Source organism: Prosopis cineraria, unplaced genomic scaffold (assembly GCF_029017545.1).
Source record: "Prosopis cineraria cultivar Desert tree isolate PC_DT_omini unplaced genomic scaffold, ASM2901754v1 PC3, whole genome shotgun sequence".
Taxonomy (NCBI): Eukaryota; Viridiplantae; Streptophyta; class Magnoliopsida; order Fabales; family Fabaceae; genus Prosopis; species Prosopis cineraria.
The window spans coordinates 44482874-44507031 of NW_026555334.1; the positions used below are offsets into that span (position 1 = coordinate 44482874).

At 36.5% G+C, this 24158-nt stretch overlaps 3 protein-coding genes across 9 annotated transcripts; all 3 read left to right on the forward strand.

The window, feature by feature from the left end:
• Positions 1-1926: 1926 nt before the first annotated feature.
• LOC129306438 (uncharacterized) lies at positions 1927-8268 on the forward strand. 2 transcript variants are annotated; one of them, XM_054947051.1, is made up of 15 exons: positions 1927-2388; positions 2639-2711; positions 2849-2870; positions 2980-3058; positions 3230-3262; positions 3518-3666; positions 3829-3985; positions 4333-4573; positions 4784-5025; positions 5790-6053; positions 6139-6249; positions 6635-6859; positions 6952-7155; positions 7291-7467; positions 7559-8268. In XM_054947051.1, exons 1-15 carry the CDS (start codon positions 1993-1995, stop codon positions 7763-7765), a joined length of 2580 nt encoding a protein of 859 aa, XP_054803026.1. In that variant the 5' UTR covers positions 1927-1992; the 3' UTR covers positions 7766-8268. The 2 variants fall into 2 exon arrangements, with proteins under 2 accessions (XP_054803026.1, XP_054803027.1); XM_054947052.1 differs by lacking the exon at positions 1927-2388 and having other exon boundaries at positions 2688-2711; positions 2801-2870.
• A 1813-nt stretch (positions 8269-10081) lies between these two features.
• Positions 10082-11542, forward strand: LOC129307015 (uncharacterized). The gene is made up of 2 exons (XM_054947863.1): positions 10082-10602; positions 10684-11542. The coding sequence occupies exons 1-2, from the start codon at positions 10239-10241 to the stop codon at positions 11424-11426; spliced, it is 1107 nt and encodes a 368-aa protein (XP_054803838.1). The 5' UTR covers positions 10082-10238; the 3' UTR covers positions 11427-11542.
• A 1234-nt stretch (positions 11543-12776) lies between these two features.
• Positions 12777-23202, forward strand: LOC129307121 (cysteine-tryptophan domain-containing zinc finger protein 3-like). 6 transcript variants are annotated; one of them, XM_054947998.1, is made up of 15 exons: positions 12777-13319; positions 14146-14218; positions 14323-14453; positions 14597-14998; positions 15090-16351; positions 16538-16941; positions 17054-17950; positions 18029-18867; positions 18954-19114; positions 19935-20086; positions 20332-20492; positions 20793-21580; positions 21705-21868; positions 21980-22061; positions 22771-23202. In XM_054947998.1, the coding sequence occupies exons 1-12, from the start codon at positions 13143-13145 to the stop codon at positions 20985-20987; spliced, it is 4854 nt and encodes a 1617-aa protein (XP_054803973.1). In that variant the 5' UTR covers positions 12777-13142; the 3' UTR covers positions 20988-21580; positions 21705-21868; positions 21980-22061; positions 22771-23202. The 6 variants fall into 6 exon arrangements, with proteins under 6 accessions (XP_054803973.1, XP_054803974.1, XP_054803969.1 ...); XM_054947999.1 differs by having other exon boundaries at positions 14093-14218; positions 17054-18867; XM_054947994.1 differs by having other exon boundaries at positions 17054-18867.
• Positions 23203-24158: the final 956 nt, after the last annotated feature.

Consider the following 24158-nt stretch of genomic DNA (forward strand, 5'->3'; position numbering starts at 1 on the left):
ATTTACCAACCTAGAATACATTGTAACATTTAAAGAGGTTATTGAAACATTATCTCACTCTTATTTTAAACATTGCAACAATAGTTAGCAAAGCTCTGATAAGAAAATAGGTAAGGACTGTCAATTCTTTAAAAGTGTGACTCAAAAACTAATCCTGTTGTCACATTATGAAAATAGTTACATTTGCATAGTCGTTTGTTTAATACTTTTGCTTTCATTTTACTTTAAAATGTATATTCTCTTAGTCTTTAGACCTTGAGTTGAAGAGATTTAATCAGAGGCTATAAATTACATTATTTTATTTTTATTTACTTACTCATTATTGTTATTTTGTGAGATAAAGGTGTGCTAGATCGTGTGTTGAGAAATTTGCATGGGTCCATATGTTTGATAAATGTATATGCTTGGGAAAAGAGAACTTTTAGCTTTTCCTACTATGACATTCTTGAGTGCTTGCTCTAAATATCATGATAAAACTAAGGATAGTTCTTTTTCTATCGTGATAGTTAGGTTGTTCTTTTTCTATCATAGTAGATAAATCTTTTACTACTCTGGTGAGACATGATTAAGTGTAATTTTTGTGTTCGAGTTGTTTTAGTAAGAGCTACTTTTTTTTATATATATATTCTTTTAGAAGGTAGGCCAATCTAGTGTCAAAGGTAAGAGTGTTTAAATTGCACCCGTTCCAACTGGCCCGATTTCATCTAGACCTAAAAATAATTAGAATGGGACTTTACAGGATAGAATACAGGATTGCTCTTGAGACATCCAGTCCCATTTCGAATATTATATATATATATATTATTTTTTATTTTAAAAATATAAATTAAATAAATTAATATAATTTACACTTGTGTTAATTATAATTTCAATACTTGCCATCTTATTTAAAATTAGAAGTTTTTTATAATAATAATTTTAATAACACAGGGTAAACAATTCATGTTAATATATTTCTTTACGATATATTAATTATATTAGTATAATTTATTCTTTTTATTTGCCTATTTAATAATTTTTATTTATATCATATTTCTTGCTTTATTTTAAGAAGAGTCATTGGCTTAATATATTTCAATTAAAGAAAAAGAATAATAATTTGATGTTGTGCTGGGCTTGTCCGTTGTTGCTCTTATAGCCTAAAGATCACTTGTAATCACTATCACAATGTATTATGTCTTATGTATACTTGACATATTATATATTTGTAGTTGTAATTAATGTAATTTAATAATTGTACACCTGTTGTTTTAATTTTAAAATTTTAATTAATGAATATTATTATTTAAGCTATTCTCTTATATTGTTTGTTTTATTGAAACGACGGAATGTCTTAATCTCGTCCTAATGCTATCCTGATTCCTAACATGGACAAACAGAATGGGACGAGATATGAGATAAAAATTCATTCTCGATAGGATAGGTATCTTGGCCCTGCTTAGTGAATGCCCCTAGTCAAAGATGATTAATTCCTCATGCAGGTTTGTAAGATGACACATTTAAAATTCTTTATTTAGATAGTTTAAAAAATTTTAAATAAAAAAACTTTAGATTCAAAATGAAAAAAATTAAAAATAATAAGTTTATTTTTATTTTTTAATTAATAAGATATAAAAATATATAAATTATAGAAATATCATTAGTAAAAACACAAAAGAAATCAAAATGTTTGAAGTTATTAAAATTTTAAATGACTGTAAAAAAATTAAAACTATAAAAAATTATAACTTGAAATGATTAATTTTTATGTATTTAAATAAAAAATTAAATTTAAATTGAAGTCTAGATTCACATTTTCATTAATCAAATCACACCATTAACCCAAATGTTGATCGAGCCAACTAACTCCGAAGTTGCAATCTTACGAAAAAAACCTCGAGATCTATAAAAGAAAACTCCGTTCTAATTACTGAACGCCCCAGCGTGATCTGTTGATAACCAGGGCGGGGAAGATGGTCCAGCTGTCCACCATGGAGCGATTCCAACCGGACAATGGTCAAGAGCTACACCTGGCATCTCCTCCCGATCTCCACTATCCAGCATATGGCAATTCCCACATCTTCATCACTCCTACTAATTAAACCTTCTCTTTCACATTCCTTGTTGCTCGACATTTCTATGCTCCGCAAACTCTTCCTCTCTTCCTCTTCCCATCGCCTTCTGCCTCCCCAACCAAAACTATCGTCGCCTAGAAAGTACGCTTATCCTGCTGCTTACTTCCCTTCACTTCTCTGCCCTTCCTCCTCTGTTATATCGCGACGCATTCACGCACACGAGGTTTTGGCAATGGCTGAAAGACCCACCTATTCAACGTCTTGTTCCTATAAGCACACCAATCGACTTTCTTCCGAGCACAGCCCCTATCTGCTGCAGCACGCCCATAACCCGGTGAGCAAATGCTTTTCTGGAATCTAGTTGTTCGATCGTTGCTCTGAAAGGCTGCGAGGGAAGATGAAGCATGCAACAATTTTTTATGTAAAGTGCCGAGACAGCAAGAAAGGGAAAAAAAGTAGTGCTTGTTTTGTTGTCCTTGCATGATACTGCTATTTTTGTTGGGTCTTCGGAAACTTTGCCGGGTTGACTTAATTAATTGCTTTTTTGCTTTTATTACTTATTAATCACTGACTTCTTATTGAAGGTTGATTGGTATCCATGGGGAGAAGAAGCTTTCACTGAAGCGCGAAAGAGAGATGTACCTATTTTCTTATCAAGTAATTATCTTCCTCTTCTCCCCCCCGCCCTTTTATTTTATCAAATGCTTTGTGTCCTCTTGTTTATTTTTGAAAATTTCGCTGATAAGATTGACTGCTGGTTGGCATTATGGTATTAATGGCGATTCTTTTCGAAGTTGGGTACAGCACTTGCCACTGGTATGATTACTTCAACTGGCGTGTAACTTTTGATCTCTGGAGCACGGTGGAATGGTAAAATATAGTGGACTGATTGATTATTTTGGGACTCTGAATTATTGTTGTTAAGGTGTCATGTTATGGAGGTCGAGTCATTTGAAGACGAGGGGGTTGCCAAGTTGTTGAACGATTGGTTTGTTAGCATTAAGGTAAGTTCAAATTTTGCCTGCCTTTTTTTTTTTTGGGGGGGGGGGGGGGCCTGTACTGCTTCGAATTGTAGCAGTCTTCTAACTGATCTGGTCGCTTCGACCATTTTGTGAAGATCACTAATCAACGCATTCTTCTTTGTTCCATACAATTTTATCCTGTCAATGCCACAGGTGGACCGAGAGGAGCGACCGGATGTCGATAAGGTATGTAAAAACTGACTTTTCTATTAAATCCCGCTAGAGAATTAGCTTCAAATTTGTTCCATGTTAAGGAGCCCAATAAAAATATTTCTTTGATTCATGCGGAATTCCCTGTTCATTCTTAAACTTTTTTTTTTTTGTTTAAGTTTGATTGATGGGGTTTGCTTCCCTGCCTTCCGAATGGGGTGTGTAGAGAATGTTCAACATGTTTCATACATAATGGGATGGGCTTAAAAGATTTTCTTGTTGTCTTTTAAGGTGTACATGACCTATGTGCAAGCTTTGTATGGGGGAGGAGGTTGGCCACTGAGCGTGTTCCTTTCACCTGACTTGAAACCTTTAATGGGTGGAACTTACTTTCCACCTGATGATAAGTATGGACGACCCGGATTCAAGACTCTACTTAGGTAAGAATCAATGCACGTAGCAAGTTAAATCATGGACCTCAGCCCCTCCGCCCGTTTCTCATAATGTCTGTAGAATGAGAAACTCCTGGTTCAATGCTTTAAAAATTATTGCTGTGTCGTTGATCTTACTTATAGAGTATAATAATTTCTTACATTCTCCAGAAAGGTGAAAGAAGCTTGGGACAATCAGAGGGATACACTAGTTAAGAGTGGAGCCTTTGCAATTGAACAGCTTTCTGAGGCTCTGTCTGCTGGTGCAGATTCTAATAAATTGGCCGATGGAGTTTCGGAAAATGCTCTACGTTTATGCTCAGATCAAGTAAGGATTTGTTCATCCATTTATTTTTTGAATATACTCTGCCAAGTCAAGTCTTTCCCTCATAACAAGATCTTGCTGTTAATCTTGTTTGCTTTCCTATTCATGAGAATTGTGAGGCGGTGGAGAAATTATTGTAACAAAGAAATCTTGCCTTCTCCTTCATAATGATATAAGCGGCAGACAGTAATAATTGTTGTGAGATCTTCTCATTGAAAGAACATATCGCATCTCTGTTTACGGTTATATCTATCTTGTTCCTATATATTCGGAGCTTCTTTTCATTGAATTCTTTCTATTAAGGGTTGCAAGGCCCTGATAATTATTTAATCGATCATTTCCTTTGTTAGCTCTCTGGAAGCTATGACTCTAAGTTTGGTGGGTTTGGATCTGCACCAAAGTTTCCCAGACCAGTTGAGATAAATCTGATGCTTTACTATTCCAAAAAATTGGAGGATACTGGGAAGTTGGGTGGAGCTAATGAACATCGGAATATGGTTTTCTTTACCTTGCAATGCATGGCAAGAGGGGGTGTTCATGATCATATTGGAGGGGGTTTTCACAGATATAGTGTGGATGAGTGTTGGCATGGTAAGTTATCTTGGCTACAATCATTCCAGTGATTAAATATTTTTGATGGTGTGTCTGATTTTTTTTTTAACTGTAGTTCGCAGTTACTCTGAAGAGGCGTATATAAATGTTATTTTTTTAGTTTTTCTTTATTTATTGCAATTTGCGATTGTGTTCTCTGTTATGAAATGTTAAGGTGATTAAATCATTGAGCTGTAACATTGATTGCAGTTCCACATTTTGAGAAGATGCTATATGATCAAGGGCAGCTTGCTAATGCTTATTTAGATGCGTTTTCTATTACAAAAGATACCTTCTATTCATTTATATCACGGGATATCCTTGATTATTTGAGGAGAGACATGATTGGTCCAGAAGGTGAAATCTTTTCAGCAGAAGATGCTGACAGTGCAGAAACCGAAGGAGCTACAAGGAAAAAGGAAGGAACCTTTTATATATGGACCAGCAAAGAGGTCTTTTACCAAACATTTTGTGCCTAGAATTGGTTTTTTCTCATTTATTTCTCAACCATTTTGTCATTTTCTGTTATACATCAAGTGATGCATCTTTAATGTTATTTCAATGCCATGCAATCTCTATCTCCAACTGTTTAGATGTTGACATTCAGTTTGCTCAGGATAACCTAACTGCGCATTTTTATTTTGATCAAGAAATCTTACCGAAACTTGTAAGTTTGAATCACTCTTCAGTAGTTGATGGATGCTTCAGATGTATGCCTCCTTTGTCCTATTGTTCTGTTCGGAATATGAAAAGATAATATAACTTCTTAGACGTGGGCATATATCGGTTTTTCCATTCATGCTGGATGTTTTATTATGCATTTTGTGTGTTAAATTACACTTTGGTTCGTCTATTGTGCATGACTTGAAACATCCTAATTTAACGCTGTGTTGAAATTTCTTCTCGTTCATTTTCAAATATGTCATTGACTGTATTTTCCCTACATAATAAATCTGATTAAACATAATGTTGGTTTATGATTTTTTAGCATCAGTTCGCTTCTAAATATGGTCAGCTTTTTGAGTGGCTTGTTTTGATTTGTTTTTGCAGATTTACAATTATTTCTGCAACATCATGAATTTTTTTGGTAGATGATTATTTTTAAAAAATTATAGTGTGTGTATATATATATTTTTTGTGGTGGTTGACCCTTGATAGTTGGTTTGTCATCTCTCTCTCTCTCTCTCTCTCTCTCTCTCTATCTGTTTCTCTTTAGGTTGAAGACATACTTGGACAGCATGCAGATCTCTTCAAAGAGCATTATTACATAAAGCCCTCTGGCAATTGTGACCTTTCTAGACTGAGTGATCCTCATAATGAATTCATGGGGAAGAATGTCCTGATAGAGAGAAAGGATCTATCTGAATTGGCATCAAAATATGGTATGTCAATTGAGAAATATTCTGAGATTCTTGGAGAATGCAGGCAACAGCTATTTGAAGTGAGGTCAAAACGACCAAGGCCACATTTAGATGATAAGGTATTTTGCCTCACTCATATAGGATCTAGTTATACCAGGCTAGGTTTCAAGTCTTATGCATTCTCAAAAGACCGTATGCTTCTAGGTTATTGTATCCTGGAATGGGCTTGTAATCTCATCTTTTGCTAGAGCCTCTAAGATTCTCAACGTTGAAGCTGAAGGGACCACATTCAACTTTCCTGTTGTTGGCACTGAAGTAAGTTTTTACTCGTTCTTATGTAGTTCTGTAATTTGATTGAGGTTTTGGTATGTGATTTCAACAAGATGACTAATGATCCTTAAATGTTGCTGCCTTTAGGGGTTAAAATAGGACCCTCCTTTTTCCTTTCCTTTTTTTTTGGGCCTTTCATGGATGTTACCTGTGGAGGGGAAATTGTTGTCATAGACGTACAACCTTATACTATCGATCACAATTCTTGTTGCATGATTAATGGTCTATAATACAATTGCCTTTCACTGAAAGGTGCATGGGACTAACGGGTGAGGATGTTGGAGCTAGAGCTGCTGCCAGCTTGACATTTGCCTTTACAGTCATTGATAAATAGTATTTGATTTCCTCTTTTTTGTTGCACAACTTCTAGCCAAAGGAGTACTTGGGAATTGCAGAAAAAGCAGCCTTCTTTATTAGGAAGCAACTCTACAATGAGGAGACAAGCAGGCTGCAGCATAGTTTCAGAAACGGTCCATCTAAAGCTCCTGGTTTTTTGGATGATTACGCTTTTCTGATTTCTGGATTGCTGGATCTCTACGAATGTGGTGGTGTAATCGACTGGCTTGTGTGGGCAATTAAACTGCAGGAGACCCAGGTGAAAATTAACGTCTGGACTTGAAAAAAGTTGTATGCTTTGCCAGAACACACTACACAGATTAAGTTACTCATGAGATGAATTGCTTGCAGGATGCTTTGTTTCTTGATAGGGAGGGAGGAGCTTATTTTAACACGCCAGGAGAAGATCCTTCAGTTCTTCTCCGTGTTAAAGAAGATCATGATGGGGCTGAACCCTCTGGAAACTCGGTTTCTGCAGTCAATCTTATTAGATTGGCTTCCATGGTTGCTGGAAATAAGGCTGAGTATTACAGCCAAAACGCAGAACATCTTCTGGTGTGCCCCTACCCTTCTGCTTTTTATGTTTATTATAGGTGGAGTGGGATAAGTCACGATAGTGTCTATAAGTCTATTACTAGACCATAGGATAAATTTGGAATTGACTAATATTTCCTTGCATGACCCATGCAGGCAGTATTCGAAAATAGATTGAACGATATGGCTATGGCAGTGCCTTTAATGTGTTATGCAGCGGACCTGTTGCGTGTACCTTCCCGCAAGCAAGTAGTTCTGGTTGGTGAAAGGACTTTAAAGGAATTTGAAAGCATGCTTGCCACAGCTCACGCATTATATGACCCTAACAGAACCGTAAGTGTTATAGCTGCTTGTGACGTTGGTATTCTCATTTTTCTTCTTTTCTGTGTCTATCATAAATAGCTTGTGTTTACATCGATGGCAGGTTATTCATATAGATCCCAACAACAAGAAAGAGATGGAATTTTGGGAAGCACATAACAACAACATTGCTCTCATGGCGAAGAATAACTATGCAGCAGACAAGGTTTCAGCTCTTGTTTGCCAAAACTTCACTTGTAGCCCGCTTGTAACTGATCACGCCTCACTTGGAGCTCTGCTCTCTAAGAGACCCTCCTCTTCAACTGCATAGGCGTCGTTCTGAGTTCTCGAAGTAGGCAATAGAAGTGGCATCCCCTAATAATCTAGCGGCTTATCTACTGATGCTATTGATTCCGAGTCGCTGACTCGCTAGTATCAACTAGACGTGGTGCATATTCTTCACTGATATGTACAGGGTGACCGGTTCAAAAGTATTTTGCGGCTTCTCCCGTCTCTGCTTTTGAAGCCGGAATTGCCAGTGGTTGGGTGCGTTTGTCCAGCCGCAGATTTTCCCCACTTTTTTTTTTTTTTTTTTTCCCGTGGAAGCATATCAAACCAGCAAAGTTCGGTCAAGGTCACCAAAATTTTTACCTGTAGCATAAAATTATAGGGTCGACATGGGAAGAGTCATCTTCAATTTAAATGGAGAAACCCGCTTCCAGTAAAGTGTCTTCGACTGGAAAACATTTAAAGCATATTCTCAAGTCTTGAACCGACTGGATCCTGCAAAGACCCATTCATTGCTTGAAAAGGGGGTAACTCTACCCATATTCACATCCATGTGTCGTTATATCAAATGTCCGTAACATCATTAATCCACACAAGTTATGTTTTTAGCGGTATCATCATCATTATTATTTTAGATTTTACAATGTAATGTAAGAAAAAATCATAGAATTTTTCTTTTACATTTATTATTATAACTATGGAACCAAAGGTTGGGGGGGTTATATTATACGACAAGTATAAATTTTTTATTTGTCAAAACATAATTTAACTTAGTGTCAAGAACATATCATGATGCCAGCATAATATGCTTGCTAATAATAAATGATGTAAACTACCGGAATGTATTCTAAGAATGGGATTTAAATTTTAGTGAATTTTGGTGAAGTATTTTTTTAATATATTTTTAAAGAAAAGGGTTAGAAGATTTTATATTTTATAAAAAAACAATAAAATAATTGAAAATTTTATCTAATATTATCAATTTTAATTTCAGAGGATTTAAATATCTAAAAATAATATGAAATATGCGTGTTTATGCATTCGTTTTTTTTTTAAGGGGTTAAGGTATAATTTTGTCCTTAAATTATTTTCGAAAGAACAATGTTGTTCTTATCGCTAAAACGTCTGTTACTGTAATTAGTGAGATTCACTTTTTATAAGTTAAGGTGCAATTTTGTCCTAAATTATTTTCAAAGGAGCAATGTTGCCCTCACCTTTTAAAAATTATAAAATTAAATAAAAAATTATAATAATATTAAATCTATATATAAAATAAATATAAGAAAAAATTTATAGTATATTAATAAAATATTATAAATTAATAATATTATAAATTACACTTTTATAACGTGTTAAATATAAGTAAATTTTAGTTAAATTAAATATAAACAGACTTAAAAGTATTTTCATTTATATCTATAATTATTGACTAGAGCCGTCATTACCTACTCGATTTGGACTAAAAAAGTATTTTCATGATTGAGCTAGATTTGAGAAGAGTTAAGCGACTATTAAGTCAAAAATTGAAGTTGAATTGAAAATCGGGGCAATTTTCAAAAAACTTGACGATTTTAAATATAATATTTTAAAAAGCTTAAAAAAATTTTAAAATAAAAAAATTTAAAAATTAGATCCTACTAAAAGTCAACTTTATTTTTAAACAATTAACATGTATAAAATATGATTTGAGATCATTTTTTTATAAAGATATTGATAATTATAAGTGTAAATGCAGATACTTTTGAGTCTACTCATGTTTAATTTAATTAAGATCCCCTTATATTTGATAAGTTATAAAATTATAATTTATATTTTTTTCTTATATTTATTTTATACATACATTTAATATTATTTTTATTTAATATTATTATAATTTTATTTTTATATACACATTTAATATTATTTTATTTAATATTGTTGTAATTTTATTTAAATTTAATTTTAATATTTTTAAACAGTGAGGGCAACATTACTTCTTTGAGAATATTTTAAAAATAAAATTACACTTTAACGTATAAAAAGTGAGTCCCAAAAATTACAGTAACAGACATTTTAACGGTAGGGACAACATTGCTTCAATTTGATTAGTTTAAAGATAATATTGCTACAACTAATAATTTAAAAATAATATTATTTTTTTAAAAATAATTTAAGGATAAAATAACAACTTAATTTTTTTAATAATCTTCCGTATTAAGAGTTGATAGTCTTGATTATTTTAAATAAATTTAAATATTATGGAGTTTAAAAGGGTGACTCTCTTAAATAAAATTTTCTCATTCCCATCATCTTCGGAATCAAATTCAAGAGCTAATAGTAACTCATCCTTTTTAAACCAACATGCCCTTGGATGACTTCATGCGTTGCTTAACTTCATCACTGTCAGCTTCAACCTATTTTATCCGGGGATGAAACTTCAGCTGGGTAGGCCCATCAAAGAAAGAAGGAACGGGGTGGCTAATCGACCTTCTGCCCAATAGCTTTGCTATCACGCTTATCCAGCAACATATAGTAGGATGGAAACGTTCCAGAGTCCCATGATGGTTAATCGAACTATTTCTTGCGCCTTTCCTTCCAGACAATCCAAGCAGATTTTTGGGGTTTCAAATTCACGTCTCTTGTTCATTTTTCTGAACCGATCACCTCCCAGACCAGTCTCCTTCAAAATCGAAGCAAATAATTCGAATTTCACCTTCTCTTACCTCGTAGGTTCTTGTGGGTTGGCTCCAGAAGCTGCTACTTCGGTGTCGCAGAAGGTACAACTGCATTCAAGTGAGAGACCAGACTCCGTCCTAACCCTGCTCAGAGAACACGGCCTCTCAAAATCCCAGATTTCAAATGTCGTCAGGAAGCGTCCATCGCTCCTTTTAGCTAATCCCAGTGATATCCTTTTGCCAAAGCTTGAATTTTTTTACTCCATAGGGATTTCCAGATCTGACCTTGCAAGAATCCTCTCTGCAGACCCAACCATTTTGACAAGAAGCCTGGAGAAACAGATAATTCCTTCTTATAATTTCCTCAAAAGTGTGTTGCTGTCTGACGAGAAGGTTGCTTCTGCCTTGAAGCGCACGTCATGGATTTTTCTGGAAGACCATTCGAAGAAGCTCTTACCGAATATCTCTGTTCTGAGAGCAACAGGCGTGCCAGAATCATGCATTGCATTGTTGCTCGCTCATTTTCCTGAGACATTAATCCAAAAGAATGGCCAATTTGTAAATGCTGTCGAAGAGATTAAGGAAATGGGATTCGATCCAACCAAGTCGACATTCGTGTTAGCGATTCACGTAATGGCAGGTAATAAATCGATATACAATCGCTGTGTCGAGGTATACCAGAGGTGGGGTTGGTCAGAGGAGGAGATTCTAATGTCATTCAGAAAGCACCCGAATTGTATGCTTCTGTCGGAGGATAAAATAACGAAAGCAATGGACTTCCTCGTGAACAAGATGGGTTGGCCTTCGAGGATGATAGCGAGTTGCCCAGTGGTGTTGTTTTTCAGCTTGGAGAAGAGAATCAAACCGAGGTGTTCAGTTGTTCAGGCTCTGCGATTGAAGGGGTTGATCAAAAAGACTCTGAGCTTGTCTACTGTGTTGTTGCCGGACAAGAAACGTTTTGTGGAGAAGTTCGTGACCAAGTATGAGCATCAGGTGTCCGACTTGTGGAGTATCTATGAGATGAAAGTGGATTTTAAGAGCGTCATTTGAATGTCATTGCAACTTCCCATTGAATGCATTAAACAGCATTTTTTTTTTTGGGAGAATCCTAGTTCTGTAATGAACCATGTTACTGCTCTACAGAAGAGTAATCTGGTTTGAGTGCTTCCGTCATTTAATCCCCACGGCAATATTAGATTTACTTGGTTAATGTTTATTAGTTTGGTAATACCTACCCGTATAATTCAGGCGTTTGGAAATACCAAAATTGAGACTTGATATTTCTCAATTCAAGAATTCCAAAATAAACTCTAAAGCTTGATGATATTACTCTGCTGTTTCGTGTGACATGTCTGACATCTCTTTCCTCTATCAAGTCATAACCTTCGTCATCTTCTGGCGAGGATTGGAGGGCCTTTGTCGGGTGCGAAAGTATTGACTTGAAGCTTTTCCTCCCACCTTAAAGATAAATGCAAGAAAGAAGACAACGGGTCATTCTTGCGTCACAGACAGAGGAATTCAGGCGATTTTTTTTTTTTTTTTTTTAAAAAAACGGTTCCTCGTTTGACTTCAAACGGTGCTTTGTTACGTGACTTGATTTGAAGGATAGTCAACAACCATCCGGTTGGTTACTTAATCTCATTTTCTTTATAATAAATAATTCAGATATAGACATGTTTTGGTTTGTGAAATGCCTTCTTTGTAACAAGGGGAGGTAACTTAGGGTCAGAAAAGCAAAAATATTTTTGTTTGATCTACTGTTTAGTAGAATTTAAAGTGCAAATTATCAGTTATAAATAATACAATTTATCATATATCTTATATATTATAATTGACAATTTATTCAATATGCCAACAAGATCAATCAAATACAACATCAAAAAATAGATTATGGGATAAAATCTTATCATTATTAAATCAAATGACCGATGCTTCTTAATACAAGGTATTTGGTGGAGTATTCATTATATTTTTACTAATATTATTTTTACCTAAATTTATTGAGAGACTATAATGCAGATTTAAAAATTTTTATTTAAATGTAAATAAAATTTATTATTTATTATTCATTATATTAAATTAATAACGTAATTATCTTCTTCTTAATCTGGGTGCTGCGGTCAGCTTTGCAACGGGGACTAGACCAAGTATAATTGATCATTAGTCCGTGCACTGCGAGGCCATCCCCTGGTCTCTTCTTGTCTGTTGTCTGTCTCTATCTCGGTGTCTGCCTTTCTTGTCCCACCGTGCGACTTAATATAATATATATATATATATTTATATATATGTATGTATGTATGTATGTATATTGACGAAAAAACGAAAATTAAGAAGGAAATAAAAATAACAATAAAAAGGTTCTTAAAAAATAATAATAATAATAACAGTAGAAAAACGCGGCTGCTGGATTCACCGAAAACCGGAAACAGAGCGAGACACCGAAGCTGGTTCACCAAAAACACTCTGTTGATCCATCCGACCTATGGAACTGACGCCAAATAAGATTCAAAGCCTCAAAGGTTTTCTTGTAACTTTAGAGAAGCCTGTCGGAAGATTGTGCATTTTGTTGATTTGAAAATATAATTCGAGTTCGTGATTTCTACTCGAGTCCACGATCGTGTAGATTTTCAATATTGTTTGGCGAATTCTTCGGGTTTGATTCTGGGAATTGGATTGAAAAAGTAACTTGGATTTGGATGTTGGGTTGTGAATGTGGAGGTTTAAGTTGGAGGGCGTGATTTTTGTTTCTTTAGCATATTTTTGTGGATGATTTCGGTGGGAAGTAGGGATGGGAGAAAGGGGCTAGGGTTAGTCTTTGGTAGTGCTGGTGGTGGGAGGACTGAGATGGACGAGTCCGACCTTGAAGAAGGGGAAGCATGCTCATACCCGAATCATGAATTTGATAAAGGAAGCATCGATCCCGATGTTGCCCTCTCTTATATTGTAAGGATTTTTGCGTTTCTTCTCTTTGATTTTTTTTTTGGTTAATTATGGTTTCGACGCGCCAAATTGTTGGTGTTCACTTGTTACACTATCTTAGATCCAAGATTTTTGCTGTTTCCGTGGCTGGTAAAAATTAATTAATTTAGAGATGTGCAGTGCTGAATTATATGTTTTATTAAACATGTTATGTCTTCTATAAATATGTACACGTACGTATGTACGTGTATGTAAACAGAGAATGTCAAAGAAGATTACTAATTTTGTGATATCGACTTGAAGCACTAACCAAATGAAGAATTTTTTTAATTTTTTGCTTGGCCTGCCCGATTAAGTACTTATTGAAACGCTATCTGAATGGGCCTGATTGTGTGTAAACAGCTTTCCTTTTCTCTTTATCTATGCACGTAGAATCAATTTGTTCGTTTTTGGCTGTTTTTGTATGTGAACTCCTGTCTACAGTTGTAGAATTTAGTTTCTCCTTAGGCAGGTATAAATAACATCCAGTGAACACTGCAAGATTTTGGAATTGTTCTGCCAGTGTTATCCAGATTATTTATGAGAGCATGAAATGCATGTCTTACCATTTAGGGTTTGAAAGTCTTGTGAATTGAGGAAACTTCTCAATTGGAAAATTTTGCCACCAGTGAGATAATTAGTCGACCATCTCATGGTCGTTTGGTCATTGCATCATGGAATTCTACTTATTTTTGCATTATAAATGTGTTCACCTGTCTTCAACGTTGTTGATTTCTTTTTTTTTCTTTTTTTGGTAGTTGGCCCTTCTACTTCTTCTAACATTGAACTACTGGACTTTTGTTTTACCAAGGATGAAAAGATTCAAGATGTTCTGGGACACTTTCAGAAAGATTTTGAAGGTGGGGTTTCTGCAGAGAATCTGGGTAAGTTGTTGTTTGTAACCTGCTAGAATTATTTCTTCTAGGTGAAGGCTTGCCAATAAGAGTTCTTGTTTTAATGATATTCGGTAAATAACCCATTCTAATAGGGTCAAAATTTGGTGGATATGGATCGTTCTTACCTATGCATCAGCGCTCTCCTGTTTGGTCTCATCCAAGGATTACATCAAAAGTTCATGGTCAAAATACGCCCAACTGTTCAAGCAATTCACAACTGGAGGTACATTCACTCTGCCAATAAGGGGCTGACAAAAATTAATTAAATTGATTGTATATGAGGTTTTATGACCTGCCCTTGTATGATTTTTAATTTATGAGTTTTATTTTTGGATTTTGTTAAAACATATAATGTATTACAAACAGGCTGGGCAAGGGGATGCTGTACATTCTTCAACTTCAACTCATTTGTCAGGACTTGGACCAAATTCTGCTAGTTCCTTGGAGGTTCCTGCAATCAAGGCAACCTCATTAAATCATGGATTCGGCCAAGAAAATTGTCCGACAACTGCTTGTGTTGAGGCAATCACTTCTAAATATGAATCTACAAGCATGAAATCTACCAGCATGTCAGATCAGAAGACACTGAAGGTTCGAATCAAAGTGGGTACTGATAATTTGCCAGCACAGAAAAATGCTGCAATCTACAGTGGACTTGGCCTTGACGTGTCACCATCATCGTCATTGGATGACAGCCCCTCAGAAGGTGAAGGAATTTCTCATGGGCGCAAAGATGCGCCTTTTGAATCTCCATCTAGTATCCTTCAGGTGAATTATCTGCTCACAATTTGATTGTCTGTTTTCTTTGTCATATATTGCTTGAAGAGATTAGAGGTTTTATGATGGTCACTTGAAACAGATCATGACATCCCTTCCTATGCTGTTGTCTCCTCTTTCTGATGATCTTATTCATTCAATTGGAGAAGAAACAGATTCCAAAGAAGGTATACCTGATGATGCTCATATGGAGGAGTCAGAAAGTTCTGGCATGTTACTAAATGAATCTATTACTGTACGGGGTAACAGAAAATTGTTAGGAGGGAAGAAAATAAAGTCCGTGGAGGGATGTGGATCTTTGTTGGAATTTAAGGGTGGTATTAATAAAAATGGAGTTTTATCCAGGAAGGAGCAGAGAAATGATGCCTTGACTACTGACGAGCTTGTTTCAAAAGCCTTGAAGCTACCCCTTTTATCCAGTTCATTCTGTGATGACTCAGTAAAGGGAGTAGATGAACTATGTGATAAATTGAAGGAAGCTGGTGAGAGTGTGCTGAGGGAGAAAATCTTCTCTGATCATGCACAAATGGAGCAAGCAAAGCCAAAATCTACTGAAGTGAATGGTTTTATTGAAAAGGCTAAGGCTGGTTCAGGGAGAAAAGCTGTTGCAGATAAGGTTGACAGAGGTAAAACTTGTGACTCAGTGACAGTTGAATCTAGAGCGAGGACAGCTTTAAACTATGAACATACAGAGCCTCCTGAGAATGCTTTCCAGATAAGTGAACGGGATGGTATGACATTACCTGTTGTTAGAGAACCTCCGATTCCCACGGGCAAGAAGTCAAAGGTAGGTCATGGGACCATGGCTTCAGAAGGGGAAAAACAGAACTTGAGGGTCAGCAACCTATTGCCACCTAAAACAAAGAAGAGCTCTGATGATGGTGCTACATCTAAAAATGAAAACAAAGGTGTTAGGGTGCAAAAGGATCATGGAAAAGCTAGGGATGCTTACAGAGATTTTTTTGGCGAATTTGAGGAAGAGGAGGATAGATTAGATGCCTTGGAAACTCCTTGTGTTGATAAATTAAAGGACTCAGAGGTGTTTAAAAGGAAAACATCTGCAAGTATTTCTGGAGCAACAGAGAGATCAGGTGCTAATAAAGTTGTTAAGCCATTATCATCTGATGTATATCCTAGAACAGCTGCAAATCTAGTCAGGTGTAGTGCAAACAGGCATGGATCTGATGTGGATAAACGAAAAGAGGCTCCTGTGACTGCAACCCCTGTTGTCTTTGAAGATAATTGGGTACAATGTGATCGATGCCAGAAATGGCGCCTCCTTCCTGCAGGCACAAATCCTGACCACCTACCTGAAAAGTGGCTTTGTAGTATGCTTGACTGGCTGTAAGTTTCAATTGAGTTAGTACTCACATTTAAAAGATTTTTTCCTCATAGCAAAATTTCTGATGAAATTTGAGTACTGTAGTTAATATATTATCAGAGCTGCTTATGTTAATTATACTGGATAATATAACAAAATACCTAAATGCTTCCAGTCAAATCTCTAACAGTGTGCATGTAAACTTATAGGCCTGACAAGAATCGATGTAGTGTTAGTGAGGATGAAACCACTAAAGCACTCATTGCACTATACCACGGCCCAACTCCTGAAGGACAAAGCAATCCACAAAATGCATTTGGAAGTGTTGTTGGTGGAACATTATCAAATTCTCAGCACTTTGACCAACACTGGCTGGACCATAGTCTGCATGCACTGCCTGATGGGAAGGAAAAAATTGCAAAAGAGATGTCAAATGCAGCAGCTAAAGATGGATCCTTTCCGTTGTTATCTTCTGTAAAGAAAGGCTTGCATTCGTCAGTGAAAAGTAAGAATTTAAATGATGTGAACAAATCTCCTGCAGTGAATGCTCTCAATGTTCCTGTGGAGAAACACAGAACAAAACAGAAAATACTGGAGGACAATTCTGATATAGGTAGTTTGAACCAGATATTCATCATGCTTGTCATCCCAGTATTTGATATATTGACTTGCAAGATGTTGAATTTTGCTGCATAATATCTTAATTATTTGAGATGTCTTGACAGGTGAGACAAAGAATTTGAAGGTGAAAAGCAAAAGGGACCCTAATCAAAATTGTCCTCGATCATTCAAGAAAAGTAAGACTGATGGAGTGTTTTCTACAGATGAAGATTGGATTCCAGACCACGGTAGGACTGCTAGGAAGGTGGGTCATGGCGTGAATAGGATCAACACAACTTCATCATGTGAAAGGGATCAATCTAAACATAAAGATAGCTCTTCTTCAAGGGACTCAAAATACAATGGAAAAGACAGGCTACAAGTTTCTATTGAAAAAAAGAGAAAGATTAGGGAGTATCAGGATACTCAAACTTGTAGCACGGGCAATCATGTACAGGAGGGCAGGGTTTCTGTGCAAGATGGACTTGTTGCCTCTAGAAAGGAAAAGAAGGCTAGAGTATCAAAGTCTGAGGGTAGAGAGTCAAGTACTAGTAAAGGTAGTGGTAGGGCAGACAAAAAAATGAGTCAGGCAAAAAGCCAGAAGTTCAGGCAAGATCCAGGGAGCACTCTGTCTCAGCGAAGTTTGGATGGTATGGATTGTTTGAAAGGGGATTTAGATTCAGTTCAGGCCACTGCTGCTGCCATTTCTAGCTCTTCTAAGGTTTCTGGTTCACATAAAAGCAAAGCTGGCTTCCAGGAGGTGAAAGGTTCACCGGTGGAATCAGTTTCTTCATCACCTATGAGACTTTTAAATTCAGATAAGTTTATAAATAAGGGGGAAGATGACTCTCTGGATGCTGGTGCCACAGGTAGTCCAAGAAGATGTTCAGATGGTGAAGATGATGGAGGAAGTGATCGAACTGGGACAGCTAGGAAGAATAAATCTTTGACTGTGATCCATAGTAGGTCTCTTGGATCTTCCAAGCTTGATCTCCAAGATAAGGATGTTAATCATACATCAGGTACTAAATTTAACGCTCAAACTTTGTCTCCAGACATAGTAACAAGCCATTTTACAAACTGTGATGTGGACACTGTAGGTCTAAGTGGGAGCTACACTGAAAGGGAGCAAATTAAGGATCAGTGCCAAAGTGAAGATAGAACTGGCGTTTATGGTGCTAGCATGTCTCTTCCAAGGAAGACTGGCAGAGGATCATGTTTGAAAGACAACAATGAAAGCTGTAAATCAGAGCCCAAGGGAGAAAATGTCAAGAATACTAGTTCACTTGGTCAATCACAAGAGCTATCTCCTTTATCTGAGGCAAACCATGGGGATAATAAAACTAAGTTTCAGGCAAAGTTGGGGTTGAAATCTGACGAAGGTGAGGATATGCATACTGGTAAGAAAGATTGTACTGGGGATTATAGTAGGAGAAAAGAGAATCAATTAAATAGGGGGAAAGAATTTCAAGAGGTTAGTGTGGATACCATTAAACAGGAAGCATTGCTGTCCCATAGTCAGAATCAAAGTCTGGCCTTTGATGCTGAGAGATCTTCAAAGAGGTCTATGTCAGAAAGAACTGATCAAGAAATACTTGAAAAAGAGAAGTCTCTGTCAATGCCACCTTTGGGAGGACCTCAAATTGAAACAGTAGCTTATTGCCCACAGCCTTCTGCTGGTTTCCATAAAGGAAGTGGAGATTTGGTTGTTGACCCCTCCAAGGTTGATGATGCAGCAAAGCTACAAAATAAGCAAATCAGAAAGGCTGACAACCAAAATGGAACTCAGCACTTTGGCTCAAAACATCCCACACTTAATGGACACAGATCTAAGGAGCTAGGTGCACCCAGTCCAACTAGAAGGGATTCTTCCAGTCATGCGGCCAACAATGCTTTGAAAGAGGCTAAAGATCTGAAGCATTGGGCTGATCGTGTTAAGGTTCTTATACATATAGTGTCTTCTCCAGTTTGTTGTCTTTTGCTCTTCGTGGCCCTTAATTTAAAAATTTTGGTTTTATTATGCAGAATTCAGGATCCACTGAAAGCACTGGGCTTTACTTCGAGGCAGCCCTGAAGTTTCTTCATGGAGCTTCTCTATTAGAATCTGGCAATAATGATAACAATGCTAAACATAATGAGATGATTCAATCAAAGCAAGTGTACAGTAGCACAGCAAAATTGTGCGAGTAAGCATTATTTATTCTTAATCATGCTTTTAGTTTTGGCATACAATTGTTGCCTCATCTTAGCACTTTCAGCATGTAATTAGTGAGATATTTATATTGATATATAGGCCTTAGGTAGAGATTTATTGTCACAATCTCTGTAACATAGAAATATTGACATAAAAAGGGGGAGTTATTGTTACCGATGCTTGTTTTAAGTTTCTAAATTTTTTCTGTTAATGAAATTTGAACAAAAAAAATAATTGAACAGCACCAATCCATGTGAATGAAGTGCTATATTTAAGATTGAAGACGTGGGAGGAAATTAAATTATGATTTTGTAATTCAATTTTTTTTCCTTCCATATATTTTCTTTCCTCAACATAGTGAGGCATGTGAATCCAACATTTTAGTGTCCTGGAGACCTATCCACCTAGGATGCATTCTCTCATTTCCAACTGTATGTAAACTTTTTTTATTGGCCTGACAACTGTAATTAGCGCAGCTGTGATAATCGAGACATTTGGCTCTTCTTTTGCCTCATTATCCATAGTATTTATATCTTTGTTTCCTCAACGCATGCAAGCAGGTCTCAAACCAAATCCTGTTGCTTTCTCTGTAACTTTGTTAATCAATCTTTTATTGCTTTCTCTTTGTAATAGGAGTAGTAAGTTGTAATTTTTGCCATGTGAGCTTATTTTGGAACAATGCAGCTTCATAAAACATGATGTATTATGCATGACCTATCTATAGTTGATTTGCATGTAGCAAATCATAGCCTTTATTGTTGGATATTGGATCTTTTAGTGGCTTTGCATTCCTGATATTTTCCGTTCAATAGGTTTTGTGCCCATGAATATGAGAAATTAAAGGACATGGCTGCTGCTGCTCTGGCCTACAAATGCATGGAGGTAGCATATATGAGGGTGGTATATTCCTCACACTATAGTGCAAGCAGGGATCGGCAGACAGCTTCACAAATTGTTCCTATTGGTAATGACATATATGTTCTAGAAATAATTCATTTGAGCTTAAAGACTTTTTGCTATTTGTTTTTGTCGAGAGCTTGTTTTCATGCTGGTGTCCCCAGCCTTAAGCTTGTCAAGATCTTGTGGACCATGGTTTCTCCTTCTTGCTTTTGCCAATTGTTTAAGATTGCAACGAATGATGTATTTGAGTACATTCATTGCAATATGATCTCTATATTTTAACCTTGTAAGTTGTTTCATTTTTGGCAGGTGAGTCTCCTTCCTCGTCTGCCTCTGATATTGACAATGTTAACAACTCTGCTACAGCAGAAAAGTTTGCCTTACCCAAGGGTGTCAGTTCTCCCCAAGTTTCTGGTACCCTTGTCATTCCAGCCCAAAAGCATTCAAGCATTATGCGATTGCTAGATTTTGTAAGTATATATTCTTTTTTAATAGAGTTTTCCTATCATGGGATCGGAATCTTAATATGGGAGCTCCAATGATGGAGAATGCATATATATATATATATATATATAAGTTTCACTTTTGAACAACTGAAAATTTAGTCAAATAAAACGCTATCTCTTTGATAGTGCCGATGTGGAAGAGCACCATCTTGTCAATTAATTAGTTTTCATTGGCAAAAACTGCAATTCTATCTTAGCTTTTTGCTTGACTCTTTGTAGTTGTGTTTCATCAGTATGGACATAAGATCACATTAACCATTGCAGGTTCAGGATGTGAATCTTGCCATGGAAGCCTCAAGGAAATCACAAATCGCTTTTGCAGCTGCTGATTCGAGCTTAAGTGGGGAGAAGCATGCAGATGGCATCTCCTCTGTTAAGAAAGCTCTTGATTTTAACTTTCACGATGTTGAGGGGTTGCTGCGATTAGTCCGGCTTGCCACTGAGACCATTAGTCGCTGAAGATTCTAATTTGTTTTAAAGAATATTCTGGCCTAGGAAGAACATATGATTCTTGGTCATGTATGAAGCCTTTGCTTAGAAAAAGAAAGTGGCTGGATTGTATTATGAATGGTAAACTTCATTATCTTGCAAGCAGAACTTCTCTTACCATCTTGGGAGGCCAATCTATACATGCTTGCTTCGGATGACGAAATGGCAATTTCAGTGTACATTCAGGCAGATGCAGTTGCTTTTGATGTGTTCAAGGATGAATGCCATGGCAACTCTCAAGATAGTGTTGACTCTGGAGGCACAACCGCACAAGGATTCTGGAGTCAACTTCTCTAAAAGCAATTCTAAGCTGCTTTTGGCATGTGGATTGACGCGACATCAAGATTATGTTGAAGGTGGATACGGATGGACATCAGACTTTGATATTACTTGCCATTCTTTGTTCTTTTATTTGAGGAATTATCTTGTCAATCTGTAAATTTCTATCTGCTGGAGATTGGGAGTTTCTGAATTAGCATGAAACGTGTTTATCCTTCAACCTAAGGAAATTTCACTCCCACTCTTGATCCAAGCTGTCTAGAGAAACCAGAATCAGAGTGTATGTAAGCTATCCACCCAACCCCCCAAATAAAAATAATTTCATGAAGTTGTATTTGTATTTTCCTTGCTAACTTCTATTTCTCACTGGCAATTTTTTCTGATTTGAGTTTTAAATTTTATATGCAGGTTTTCTTACACATTTTTCAGGATTTAAGGGGCTATATTTCCTGTCTGCATTATTGATGGAGAAGTAACAAGTGGAAAGGAAAGAATAAATTATGAAGAATATGTGGCAGGAAATTGATTTATACGGCAAGTTGTTTTGCTGCTAATATGTCTTTAGCTTAGAGGTATTCAAGTACCCCCTAGATTTAAAAGTGCTGTTCAACCGTTGATGAATTAATTTACAAAGCATCTCTAACTCCTATGTTGCATTTCTCCTCGGTTTTCTTTTCCTGAAGGAAGCGGACTATGCATTAATATTACAAAATCAATTTTATGTGAGACAAGCAAGCTGGTGCCTCCTTTTCTGGTGTCTGACAGGTAATCATATTACCGTGTTACTGCATTATTCCCTGTCCATAGCATCCTGACTCAAGAATATTTATATCCTTGCCGCTGTTAAGTACACAAATGTTATTAAGAAAAAAGAAAGTGATTTTGTGGATAAAAATAACACTATACCCTTAAAAGAAAGTAGTTATAAGATATCAATAAGGATAGCAAGAGTATAGTAGGTAATGTATATTATGCGAATGGAATTCTTTCCCAACCTGAGTGCCAAAACAGGCCGTTATAGTTTCTTGTTCTTTGGCGGCATCTTAAAACTGCAGTGAATGGCAGTCCTTTAGAATTCTACAAGTTTTGCTGCATTTGATGCAGATATTTTTATCAAGTTGGGTAGGTATATGTTGCACGTGGCAAGAGCCTATGACCTGCGACCTAAATTAGGGTTCTTCAAATAATTTGAACGGTTGACTTTATTAGCCTTGGTAATGGGATAAAATTAATTGAAAAAAGATGTCAGCTCAATGTGGAGGATGTATTGTTTTGATTTGGCTTGCTTGTTTTTCGGTTTGAACAAACTATTTATTTGGGTGTTAGGTCATGTGAGAGAGACCTTTTTTCCTGTGAAAGTTGTTCAATGGTTTTCTCTTCAACTACATCTCCATACACTGCTACTACAATTTTTTTGTTATCAATTGCTTCTTATTTGAATAGTAGACCCCTACGTAGCATGACATGGTTGCAGTTGCAGGTTGAGCACCCGAGGCAAAAGAAAATATTCTTAGCTGGCCTCCCGCTCCGTTACTGACCCTAATGGAGATTCCTCTTTAGTCAATAACAGTACGTGGGTCTCTATACCAGTTGCAAGTATTGGGCAATGGATGTTTAGAATTCCCTACGATGATTAAATTTTGACCATCACATTGACGTTTTATTCTCTCTAATCTGGTGCAGAGCTAGGCAGCTAGCTTTGTTGATTGGCCTTGTATATTTAGATCATAAATATTGATGAAAAGAAATTGTATATATAGTCTCATAAAGTGGTGTGGAAAAACTGTTCCAAAACTAAAGCTGGTGTAGAGTTATGTGGAAAATAGAAATGATAAAAGTTCATGTAGCTCCAGCGCTAATACTTTGTAATCTCTAATTCTGGGAATGAAATAGCTGTATTCTATTACGTTGCCCCTGAATTCCATGTTATTTTGACTGGTGGCCACATTCGAGCCTGTGCTTGCGGCCCAACTTTAAACTTAATGCCTCGACGACTCACCAGTGACCCAACTTATCACCTGTGCATGGAGGAGATTGGTTGCCAATTTTCATAACCAGTTCGGGACCTTCCATATCTCACCTTATGTTCGCAGATGACCTGCTGCTGTTTGGTGACGCTTCGGAAGCTCAAGCTAGGACTATCAATTAGTGTGTGGAAGAATTCTGTTCAGCATTGGGAGAGCGTGTTAGCTTCAACAAATCCTCTATCTTTTTCTCCCCAAATGTAGATGCTGAGTTGAAGGCAAAAATTAAAGGCATTGCAGGAATGAAGATCAGCAATGAAATAGGAATATATCTGGGTTTTCCTCTGGCTACAAACAAGAGGGAAGATTCCGATACATATTTGACAGGGTTAAATCTAAACTTTCCACTGGGAAAGCAAGCTCCCTTTCTATAGCTGGAAGGATTACATTAGCAAATTCAGTGCTTAGTACCATACCCACATACCCTATGCAAGTGGCAAAAATTCCCATACACATTTGTAGCAAAGTGGAGAGATTATAGAAGAATTTCATTTGGGGTGGCAATCCTAATGGCAGACCATATCATCTAGTAAGTTGGGAGAAAATTAGTCTTCCAAAGGTTATAGTGGGTTGAGATTTAGAAGACTTTCTTCCTTCAACCGATATTGTGGAGCGAAACTTGCTTGGAGTTTAGTTAGTGGCACAAATGGCCTTTGGGCTGAAGTTTTGAACAAGAAACACATGCCACAGAATGAAGTTAATCTCCTTGATGTTAAGAAATGAGATTCAGAGCTGTGGAGGTTCATATGCTAGCAGCAAGATGTTATAGAGCAGGGTACTAAATGGCAAATCAGAAATGGACTGCAAGTTAGTTTCTTCAATGATAAATGGTTAATCG

Coding starts and splice junctions, on each gene's coding strand:
- LOC129306438 (XM_054947051.1), top strand. CDS start 1,993: ATGGTCAAGAGCTACACCTGGCATCTCCTCCCGATCTCCACTATCCAG. Junction 2,712..2,848: donor TGTACCTATTTTCTTATCAA/GTAATTATCTTC, acceptor TTCTTTTCGAAG/TTGGGTACAGCACTTGCCAC. Junction 6,054..6,138: donor GGCCACATTTAGATGATAAG/GTATTTTGCCTC, acceptor GTATGCTTCTAG/GTTATTGTATCCTGGAATGG.
- LOC129307015 (XM_054947863.1), top strand. CDS start 10,239: ATGGAAACGTTCCAGAGTCCCATGATGGTTAATCGAACTATTTCTTGC. Junction 10,603..10,683: donor GCTCCTTTTAGCTAATCCCA/GTGATATCCTTT, acceptor TCCTCTCTGCAG/ACCCAACCATTTTGACAAGA.
- LOC129307121 (XM_054947994.1), top strand. CDS start 13,143: ATGATTTCGGTGGGAAGTAGGGATGGGAGAAAGGGGCTAGGGTTAGTC. Junction 14,219..14,322: donor GGTTTCTGCAGAGAATCTGG/GTAAGTTGTTGT, acceptor CCATTCTAATAG/GGTCAAAATTTGGTGGATAT. Junction 18,868..18,953: donor ATTGGGCTGATCGTGTTAAG/GTTCTTATACAT, acceptor TTTATTATGCAG/AATTCAGGATCCACTGAAAG.